Source organism: Calonectris borealis, chromosome Z (genome assembly GCF_964195595.1).
Source record: "Calonectris borealis chromosome Z, bCalBor7.hap1.2, whole genome shotgun sequence".
Lineage (NCBI taxonomy): Eukaryota > Metazoa > Chordata > Aves > Procellariiformes > Procellariidae > Calonectris > Calonectris borealis.
The window spans coordinates 20,021,871-20,033,084 of record NC_134352.1 but is presented as its reverse complement, the minus strand read 5'-3'; the positions used below and the strand labels follow the sequence as shown (position 1 = coordinate 20,033,084).

Here is an 11,214-nt window from a genome sequence, read left to right as displayed (position 1 = left end):
CCCAGTTAGAGGTATTGCTGTTCCTGGCTGACAGATATTTTTGGAGGTTTGGTTGTTTCTTTAAACAACACAGCTTAGGTCAGCTAGAGTGCTAGGTTTATTACTTTAGCTCAAAAATCAAAGTGTTGCCAAGTGACAGATAAGAACTGTGGAAAGAAACTCAGAATTTCATTTCTGTAAGTGCACGCTTTTATTATTTCTATTTGTGGTTTTTTCTTCTGATCTCTCAGTTGGCTCCATTTTATCCAGTAGTACTCTGTGCTTATCCAAAGCCTATAAGAAGGGTGCCTGGGGCATTCAGTCATCTTGGTCCATGGCAGCTGTATGGCCAAACGTGACATCACTCTGAAGACTGACCCAAAGAAAGACATTTATCTCACTTAATTAAAGGCATCCAAATACTAAGTAACTCTTCTAAGAGCTCTACTACCTCAACTTCCCTTGTAGTAAGTAAAAGGGACTGGTACTCCTGTAAATGAGACCCTATAGATGATCTTTAAAGGTCCCTTCCAACTCAAACCACTCAATGATTCTCTGATTGTCTTTGTGATAAAAAATTTCTTTGGCAAACTTCCTATGACTTCCCTATGTTCTATTAGAACAGTCAGTAAAATAAATCCTCATGTATTTGGATCTTTCTCCTCAAATTGTAGCAGTCTTCAAATGGAAATAGATCAATATAATCAAAATAAAACAAATATATACATACATAGTTGATATAAATAAATGTGTCAAGTAAAGATTGCCTAGTAGTCTGCTTTTGGATGTTGTGCTGTATGACACATTTGCAGAATGTACTCATAGTTTACCAGAAACGAAGTGAATTCAGTAAGAGATTGCATTTGCTCTAAAAGGTTCAACGAACATTCAATAAAAGGATCATGACAGCTTTGAGAGAACATGGACTAGGTCTTAGCAGATTACTCGGTAATTCAAACAGAGCTGAGCACATTGCCAGTGTTTGGCAAGTAACAATAGATGGTGATATAAAATTGCATTTATGTTTTCTTTTTATTTCTACACATTTTAAAGCAATTCTTGACTCAACTGATTGACTGAGCTGAAATCCTGGTACTGGACATTGTCTCATTATCAAATGAACACCAAAAAGACCAATACAACATATAAAGCTCAAAAGATGAAACAGCGAAGTATGAGAAGTATCTGCACTCAGTGTGTCCTATTAACACCTTCTTTATTTCCTTTTTACAAAAAATAGAAATAACAACAGACAAAACATACTCAAAAAAATCAATGCTTTTGCCTTGGTCTCACTGAGGAGCTGAGCAGGCAGAGTCCTGGCTGAAACTTTGACAGTATATGCCATTGACAAAGGGAAATAAAGATATATGACAATATATCCATGCAAGACACGAAGTACAAAAAGTGTTCTGTGGCCCAACAAACATTTTGGAGGTTGCCTGTGTCATAACAATTTTAAGATTGTTACTTTTGCTCACCCATGCCGTTACACAGCACAGCTTACAAACAAGTTACTTATACACATATATCATAAAAAAGTTTTGTCTAACTGCTACAAATTAAGGCATCCTAACAGCTGCTGTTTTGCTGGTGAGGGGTATCTCTCATATTAGTGTTTCAAAAGGATATATTTCACGTATTTCAAACAAAGTGAGACATCATGAGATGTGGTTTAGAGGAAGAATTCCTGCAGCTCTGTCTCTTCAGTACTCTTTTGACTGTCGGATTCCCGGCTTCTCCTATTGATGTCATCACGCCTGGAGAGAAAAAGAAGAAAATTACTCATGGTAATACTAGTAATAAGAGGGATTTGGCTTGTGTTTGCTTACCCTGTTTTACCCCATTTGCAAGTATTGAACTCTGAATTAATCTTTCTTTCTGGGCTTATTTCTCTAGACATGTACTACACAAAATACTTTTTAATACCGTGGATTCTTACTGACTTTCTTGTAGCTCCTATTCTGAAATCAAAACTGGAAACCAATGGGATGATAAGGAGCTTTTTAAGTCACGGCATTAATTAGTACACTGCCGTAATGTTCTGGCAACAACAGACAGAATGTCCAAAAATTCCTCTTTCTTTAGGGAAAATACCATAGTTATAAAAGATCCACTACCACAAACATTAGACATATCCTGTTTGTTTCTGACTCTACCTGTAAGGGAATCATGTAGTCCCCATTAATAATCACCAGAGAGAAATAAACACTTTCAGAAGGTGATTCATTGGATTTACTTTATGTGTCTGCTTAAGCAGAAGATGGTGGCAAAGGCCACAGGAAAAATGGCAAGCAGTAATTCTCTTTCTGACATGGGGCCTGTATCTCTTTTAACATTATAATTTAGGTAAAATCTCAATCCAAATCATTAAGATTTTATTAGATACACAGATAAGGATAATTTCTCTATAGCGTGTCTTCATTTCCACACTAGGTAAACTTAAATAAAAAAAAAACACTTTAAAAATCTATCTATTGCGTATGAGACTCAGATGATAGCTTGCCAATTAAAGTAGAAAAACTAAACACTAAATATTTCTTACACTCACTTTCTTCATTTCCTTTCATATGTCCTTGTTCTGAATCCCCAGTATGTTCCCCCTCTCTTCAGTTAACCTTCCAGCTGAAGGATTTTTGATTAAGCATCCAGCCCACAGGTTAAAAGGCTCATCTTTAGTTACTACTGCTGAACAGTAAAACTCCTACCATACAATCACGACTAGCTGGTTTGTTGCTGCAAAGGACAGATACTAGCGGAAGGTTAAAAAACCACAGCAAAGCGCAAGAGTATGTGTATAAAAAGTTTGCCTTAAACTCATGTATTTGTGAGCCTGATTCTTGTAAACCAGAATAGCTTTATTCCAGTCTACAATCACCACAAAGAACCAAATATCCCCAAGAGACTAATACTTAGGATGCTTAGATAACCTCGTGGCTACTTCAGGATTTAACAGAAGCTGACCTTCTCAGGGACCACGGTTGTGGGTCCTAATAAAAGGAGTGTGGGATCATTTTATTTTAAAATCCACTTCACTCATCTAAACTACTGTTGCCACATACCCAAAGCAAGAGCAAAAGACATAGAATTGAGCTAGGGGAGGTGGAATTTGTAGGACTGAGTCTGAGGAGGTAAAAGAGGAGCACTTAACTTTTTGCTGTAACTACTTTTTAGCACTTAACATGCATTGCTGTTATCAACAGTATGTCTAGTGTTAACCATGGAGCTTTATTAAAGGATGCTTTCTAAGGCTAAGATAATTTGCATCAATTAAGTACTGCATTAGCTTAGACTTGCAGCGCTGAAAGACTCTGCGGGTGAGTCCCCCATGTAGAGGCTCACTAGGGACTCCAAAGACCCCATTCTGCAGCTCTACAGTTGCACTGTGACCTCAGAGAGGATCATTTTTAGCTAATGCAGAATCTCTAGGTGACAATGCTCTAGGTGACTGTGCCTGCTGACCTGAAGGAAACGTATTACCAATATTACTAATTACTACCAAATTTCTAGTATCTTCTGGTGCGTGTGTCACCACAGAAATACTAAACATGCAACAGGCACTGATACATGACCGTAACAGTTCACAACAGAACATGCCTGGGACATGGCCTAAATTACTTTCATATTGATTTTATACTGTACTAGTTTGAATCCTAACTATTTTATTAGACATACAGATAAGCATCCTTTTTCTAGATTATATATATCAAGTAGTAATTTATCCAGCACTAGGTCAGGCAGTGGGATATCTGTTAGGTTAGATCCACTTACTTTTTTAGAAGCACGGCCACTTTACTATCTGACAGAAACCTGATGGTAAGATTCTGCTGATTGCCCCTGACGTAGGAAGCAATTTTTGCTGTTGATAGCTGCAGCTAACACAGGATTTTGTATTGATATGGTGAGTTAGTGCTTACTTTAATGTACTGCAGATTTCAGATGATTTAAAGTGTGGGAAAGAACCATTCATTGGCATACATGTAAGATGGAAAAAACTACAAGCATTTGCTTGGAGTTGTAATATGCAAGAAACTAGCCAATCCTTCCAAAAGGGGAAAAAATATCCCAACTCATCCTGCATATCCAAAATTTACTCTTGGGCCTTAAGAAAAATAGGGTGTATCAAATTTTAAAAGGACACTAGAAAATTTAATACAATCATCTACTATTAAGCTGTGACCAATCTGAAAAAGTAAACTACAAAGCCTTGATGTACTTGGGTATTTTTAATGAAAAAATAAAACAAACAAAATAAACAGAAGCTGAAGAAAAAGAAGCTGGAAACTGGTGGACAGGAATGTCATCTGACTGAAGGCAGATTTTGTATAATGTCTTCAGATTTCAGAAGAGGCTAATAAAATCCCCTATGTAAGGGTCTAGAGTTAAAATGGGCTTGGGTCTGTGTCCAGAAATATAACCCCCCAATACAACAATCTACAAAGGTTTGAAACACCAAAGACTGCACTGTTTTCCAGAAAGGTTCTTTTTCAAAATAGCTCTGAAATGGTAGTTACACAGTCTCCCCGGACCATCCATGGACAATTCAGACAGTGTCCAGGGGCTTGTAGTGCACGTGATGGTGAAGTTCTTCTATTATTTAAATTTCAAAAGCTATAGGGCAGCATGCAGTGGACTGACGACAGGCACCCATTTTGCCATTCAAAAATCACAACACATGCTAAAAGGCATCACGAAGGCTGGCCTAGAAGCTCTGAGAGCCTTCAGGTCTGCGTTCTGATTTCTGAAAAGCACAACACATCTTCCATTCTTATGTGAGTTTTGGAAATCTCATGCCAGAGTCTCTGGAACACAATCTGCCCACTCCTGTCGTAATCTGTGGGGACAGTAACAGCCTCCTCAAGCTGTGCCCCTATGAGCTCTGCTCCTTGCTTCCTACTCTGTGGTTTTCCACGTGCCCACCGCCACGGGGGCAGCTTCAGGACATGGTGCCTGGATCAGCAGTCCCTGGAGGGATAGCCAGGAGCTCAGCCCCAACCATCACCCTCCCAGCAGGTGCCTCTGCAGCGGCAGCCAGACCTTCCCTGTCTCTCGCTGCTTCTGGGGAAATGCCATGCTGCCAGGGACTTCTCGCACGAGAGCATTTACCAAGGCAATACCGAATTACAACAACTGGCTACATCCGGGAAATGGCTCTAACATAAGGATGAGATTAATGGTTTTGTATTACTCCACGGTCTGGACAGGCAGCCGGGTGTTTTGACTGGAGGCTGCCCACTGATGCTTCCTCAAACTGCTGCTGTGCAATCAGTTTTCTGCACTGGAATTTCCTTCTTTGTTTTCAGGAGAGAATGAAACCTCTTGGAAACCTTACAGTTCTGTTTCTGGTTTCACATACACTGTGCCAATGACTTCAGAACAAGACTTCCATTTCCATTACGGAAACTGAGTTTTTAAGTATGGGAAGGTCCTGGCATTAGAAAACAAGTGAACAAAAAAAATTATTAGACATTTAGAAAAGAGTAACTTGAAAGTAATTTAGGCTCCCAAACTGCAGAATGACTAATTTATAATTTTCCCAGCAGTATCTTCAAATGTATAATTTTAGCGTGAAGACCAATCATTTCCAGGCTTAATGAAAGGATCTACATCTCAGTTTAACAGAAAAAAACATATCATCACAAGAATGTGTGACTGTTAAGAGCTGAATAAAAATGACAGGTAATTTTTACAAAGCATTTGCTTACAAAATAAACACACATTTTGTCAAATGTTGTTTTTTCCAACATGTCTTTATGGACCTTGAGGGACTGTCTCTATCTGCCTGAATAGTCCTGATGGAACACACCTAAATTAAAGAGTTTGAACACAGTCAAATTTATCAGACTTTTAAAAAACAGATTTAACTTGAAAGTCTGAGGGACAGTAAGAAAAATGGGTGAAAACAGGAGAGCACTAGACTTAAAGTACAGCATTCTGCCTCATGTTCTCTGTACTCTCCATTTAGAGATGAACTGTGGTCTTTTTTGCTCTCCTCATGAGAGGAAATTTAATTTCCATTCTCATCTGGTACTTGACTTTCATTCAACAGAGGCTGAATACTCAGCCAAAGTGCGCTATACTCCCTGGTGGATTTACGAGTACGAATACTTTCTATACTTCCTTGGAACTGAAATCCTGTAGCCAGTTCAGTGGTGACATCAGCAGAAATCCATCATAAATTTCTGCTTTTTTAGGAATTTAGATGTTCATCTATTTCCCTTTTTGTGCATCTATCAATTCCAGTATTTCAGTTACCACTAATGTTAGCAAACACATGCAATTTGAGAAAACAAGGCAACAGAGATGCTAAACATCACCATGCATAAGCACATACCAAGCATAGTTACACTGAAGCTCTTCATTCAACGTGCTAGAGGAAAGACTGGTGTAGCTGAAGTAAGGACCCTAAGGAAGTACAACATCATATCAGTTAAAAACACGCACTGAGCTTACCACATGCATAACATGGAAGTCTACCAAAACATGCAGTCAAATAGCCACAGTAACATTTTAACAGATTTCTGAGTTAGTAAATGAGGCTGAATCTGTTACCTCTTTGAGATGTGTGCTGTGGTCCTTTGGGTTGGTATGAAAATGTATTCTTTCCACAATTTTGATGTTGGCAACAATGATGTGCAAACATGGCCTTTTCACAGACAACATGCGTTTTACAGTGCAAGTGTCAATACTGTTAGAATTACCTCATCCATCTCTTCAAATTTCTTAGGGAACTATGAAAACTGCTCATGACCTTGCAATCTACCAGAACATCTTTGAAGACAGACTGTCTTCTCCTCTGTCACTACAAAATCTGAATCGCTCTTTTGAAAAAAATTGCCATTGTGTTATGAAGATACTTCTATCTTAAATCGGCCATTCGACTAGATGGTGCATGTCTTTAAAGGCTCAAATCAGTAGTTCATATTGTAATACTGAATAAACTCTAGTAAGTCCCACTTCAATTTACCCTATTAGGTCTCCTTGGATTTTTTCATTTCATTTCACATTCTGCTATAGCACTACTGTTCTAGCAGTATCCACTAATACGGACTGCTCACTGTTTCCCAGTTCTCTCTTTCCACTGTTTCTTTTCCATACTCATTTTGCCTCCTCTATGCCTAAGATTTTCCTGTGTTTTTCTCCCATTACCTTGTCATACTTTTTACAGTATATAATTCACTATTCCTCCTCCTCCTCTTGGCCTGCTTTATGTTCTTTTTTTCATCTTGAAATTATTTTCTCCTCATGTCTTTCCATCCACTCCTTCCCTCCCACCCTGTCTTTCACAGAGGATTAAATCATCTACCATTCCTTCTCACTCAACTCTTTATTGTATCTCCAGATGTTTGCACTTCTCCTTTCTGCTCTACAAACACACTGCGCTCACAGTTATTTCCTGCTTCTGTCTCTTTCATTCAATACCTCTTCCTTTCTCTTGCAAGTTACATTTGTTCAAAGTGTTTTCTCCTTTCTTTTGAACAACAGAGCCAGCCTCCTAACTGGAGACACCCCTCTTTCTGTTGGGATCCCAGAAAGGGCACTCTGTTGACCGCAGAGGGGATGATCTGGATCCAGTACGTTTTGCTAGAGACCAACCATATGCTCTTCCAGGAGAAGACTCTGTGCTATGAGGAGAGGGTGGGCAAAGAAGGCTGGGTACTGACAGCTTCAACACCTAGGGGACGGCTATAGCTCCCACAGAAGCAGGAAAGACCATTTCTGCTACTTTTCCTCTTTATATTCTACCACTTATTTTTATCCTGTTGGCCTCATCAGTCTTGGCTACAGGACAGGACAGGGCTAGTCCTTCAGTTATTTACTCCTCAGAAATCCCATGGATTCAAGCGTGACATTCTCACTGTATAACTTGTCACTCAGAGCAACATCAAACATCATTTCCAGGTGAATCACGTCTCTGTGGAAAGCTTTCCACACAGAACATGTGAACCGTGTGCCCTAAGAGTACAGACTCTATACACAAGCAATACCTGCCACTCCTTAGAAAAGCTTTCCAAAATTAAAACAGTGGATGGGCTTTCTATAGGTCAAATACAGTAAAGTATTTGTATGCATCCTTTGCTATAGAAAGGCAGGAAGAAGAAGCTGTCAAACTTATTCATTACTTAAGGAGACAAGAGGAAAAAAAGGCCCTTCCTCCTTTCAGTGCACTCACTGGCTTGTTTCTTCCTTTTGTGAGAGCTGCAGGATTTCCCTTGCTGTCGGCTGTCTTCCTTCCTAATGAGGTAAAAGGCAGCGTCGATGAGGTTTTGATCAGGTTTGCTGTTTGACAGTTGTTGTTGTTATTTTGGTTGCCACTCAGCGTCTCCATTATGGACCGAAAGGTTCCAAAAGGCCTTTTCAGCTGGTCCCCCGCTGGCTCCCCAGAGCCGGGTTGAGCCCGCACGAGTCCTTTGCCCCGGTCTTTATCCTTTTCCTCGTTTAGTCCCGACTCTGCTAGCTCTACCTGCACCACAGGCTCCTCGAAAGTTACTCGGAGTTTCAAATTTTGGGAAGTTCTGCGCTTTGAAGATGGAGACTTGAGAGCACTCTTGGGGCTGGTGGCCACCTTTTGAGCAGTGGCACTGTCCGTGCTGGACGGAGAGCTCTCTCCACAAAACTGGCTCTGAGGTACAGTACCAGACTGATACGGGGCTTCATTATCCGGATCGCTGCTCTCTGAAGTAGGGGAAGGACTGTGGCCATCCACCGACTTAGAGACCCTGATACCAAAAGGGAAGCGGCGTCCTGCTGCGGAAGCGTGTTTCTTAATCATCAGGTGCAAGCTCTCTGTGCTCTCAATGCTCTCCACTATGGGCTGAGGCCTTGGTTTGTCAGTTCTTTTCACAGGGGTGTTCTTGTGGTCCTCAGAATTAGCTGAGTCTGTGTCAGACTCGCTGAGCGACCTCTGCATCAGTTGCCTCAGTCTGGCTAACTTCAGCTCCCTTTTCTCTGGCAAAATCTTCTTCACGTTCTTGGAGGATGCATGAGCATCCTGAAATTCCAAAGTCAGCTTTTCTTGCATACAGACATTTTCAGAGATCTCTTTCCCCAGCAACTGGCGCAAGATTTTATCTGAGTCCTCATCTTTTATCTTGGCTCGAGTGCGACTACAAGTTCCCAAGTTGCCAAGAATCTGAATCCCATCTTGGGTGTTCAATTTACTTTTTGGTGGAGACAATTCATCTGCTTCAGATGCTTTCCACTGGGGTTTGCCAGAAGCAGGAGATGATGGCGAGCTTAAAGAAAAAAAGAAGAGGAAATACCACAGCCAAATTAATGCACATATAAAATGTGAAACTGCCATTTCCAGTGTACGTTCCAGTGTCTTAGCTTATTGTTACTTATCCTCCTCATCGCTACTCACATGGAACTCATTACTATGATGCCACAGCGAAGATTACAGAGAGAAGGATGTAACACTGCTTCCACTCCTAATTAGGATTTAAGTCTCTTAACTTTCTCTTACAAAGAAATCTCCTTAAAATCAAAACTTAGAATGGTTATATCAATGCCAAAGATGACTTTCTGAGGAAAACTTTAGAGAAACTTCCTATTTGTGGGAGTTGACATGTTTTAAAAGGCAAAAAAACCCCCAAGGCCAAATGCCTACTATCCAAGTCACATCATAATACAAAAGCAGCTTATTCTAAATACTGTGAAAGTACCAACTCTCTGTATAGCAATGATTTCATAAATCTAAACTTCATCTGGTATTAATAAAAGCCATATAAGACCTCATAAAAAGTCAGGGCCATTTTCACTCAAAATCTTTTCAGATATGAAATACTGAAAAGCATGAAAAAGGTGACATGAATTTATTTCAATACTATTAGAATAATAAATTAAATTTAGAACTCCAAATGTTATATGGCAAGGAAACAGCAATCTCAAGTAAGTCTGATTTGCAAACAATGTAAATTACAGAGACCATTTCTTTCCCCGTGCCATATGCCAGAGCTTATAATACTCCACATTCTTACTTTAAACCACTTTTCCTCTAAGCAAGGGTAAAGCGACAAAATTAAGGTTAGTGTGAGGCAGTGAATTCATAAATTTCATTTCTTATTTTGCAAGCAACTTCTACTCCGATGGGTCCATAGCTTTCACAGTGTACAAGCTTCACATGCCTATACTAGCCACCTCATATTCAATTAATTTTGCACTTTTTCTCCTGTGGCAAACCAAAACAGACACTGAAGAATACGCATGTATCTACAGTAGACATTCCTAGTAAAAGGGATAGGTTCTCTTAGATCTGCTACTGGCTCCTTGGATGATGATAATATCCACAAGTGAGTTCTAGCTGGAAGGAAAAGTAGTAGCCAATAATGAAATAAAATTTTAAATAATACAGTATCATTTTCAGACTTGCTCACTTAACTAAAAAGATGTTGAAACCTACTCTTTTACAGGAATAATGAATGATGAGAGATCTGCTCTCACCTGATCTTATCTGATACTGAAAGTGAAACAGTCCTGGTGCTCACCAGTACTCAGATGCAAGACCACTTGGAAAGACCAGTCAGCAAAAATCACACAAACCAAATGAGCTGGAAGACAGTGTTTGATCCCATTGTCGCTGTTGAGCTGGCAGACAGGGAGGACAAAGACCATGATTCTAAAAAACAACTCTTTCCAGTATGGTTTTCTACTTCAGCAGGAGTTTGGAGTTTACAGCCCTTTCCTAGCTGAAGTTCCTTTACACAAATGCATATCCATTCCCAATGTCTTTGTTACCTACTTCTGTAACTATTTGCACTTGTCTGAAACACTGACACATGAAATTCAGGGACATGGAGCACCTGTCCAAAAAAGCGCTTGAGACTCTGTGAGAATGAAAAAAAACAAGTCACTGATGCTATGAGTTCATACTTAATGACCCAAAGCTCTGACCATCAATGTCTGCAGAAGTTTTTATGCTGGCTTTGTACTTTAACATACATGTAGCTCCCTAACAACTCTGAAACTTGAAGCAGCACTGTATATCTCTTCCAGAGAGGAAATTGAATTAGCAGGTCATGATAAACCGAGTCCTATTTGCATGTGAGTTACTTAATTTCTTTCAAAATCTTCTTCAGAATGCTATCAGAGAGAAGTTGTGTGCTTGCTTAACTGCCATGCATCACACTGGAAGTCTATGGCAGAAGTCAGACAGATATGTTAGCAGGCTGCAGATCCAGTCCTCTGCCTTTACTTTCCTCCTCTCTAATGTTACTCAGTTTGTGTCTATTTCTG

The 11,214-nt window shown here is 39.8% G+C and overlaps 1 protein-coding gene across 3 annotated transcripts in view; it reads right to left on the bottom strand.

Annotated features, from left to right (window-relative positions):
* Positions 1 to 1,166: 1,166 nt before the first annotated feature.
* The window catches only part of SNCAIP (synuclein alpha interacting protein), a 99,323-nt gene continuing 89,275 nt past the window's right edge, over positions 1,167 to 11,214 (bottom strand). For 2 of the 3 annotated variants that reach the window (XM_075136697.1, XM_075136696.1), the window contains 2 exons: positions 8,153 to 9,215; positions 1,167 to 1,739 (listed from right to left, as the gene is read on the bottom strand). In XM_075136697.1, the coding sequence (XP_074992798.1) occupies positions 1,734 to 1,739; positions 8,153 to 9,215 (1,069 nt within the window). In that variant the 3' untranslated portion in view covers positions 1,167 to 1,733. Of the gene's footprint in view, positions 1,740 to 6,313; positions 6,385 to 8,152; positions 9,216 to 11,214 lie in introns of all 3 variants that reach the window. The other variant, XM_075136695.1, reaches the window with a different exon arrangement.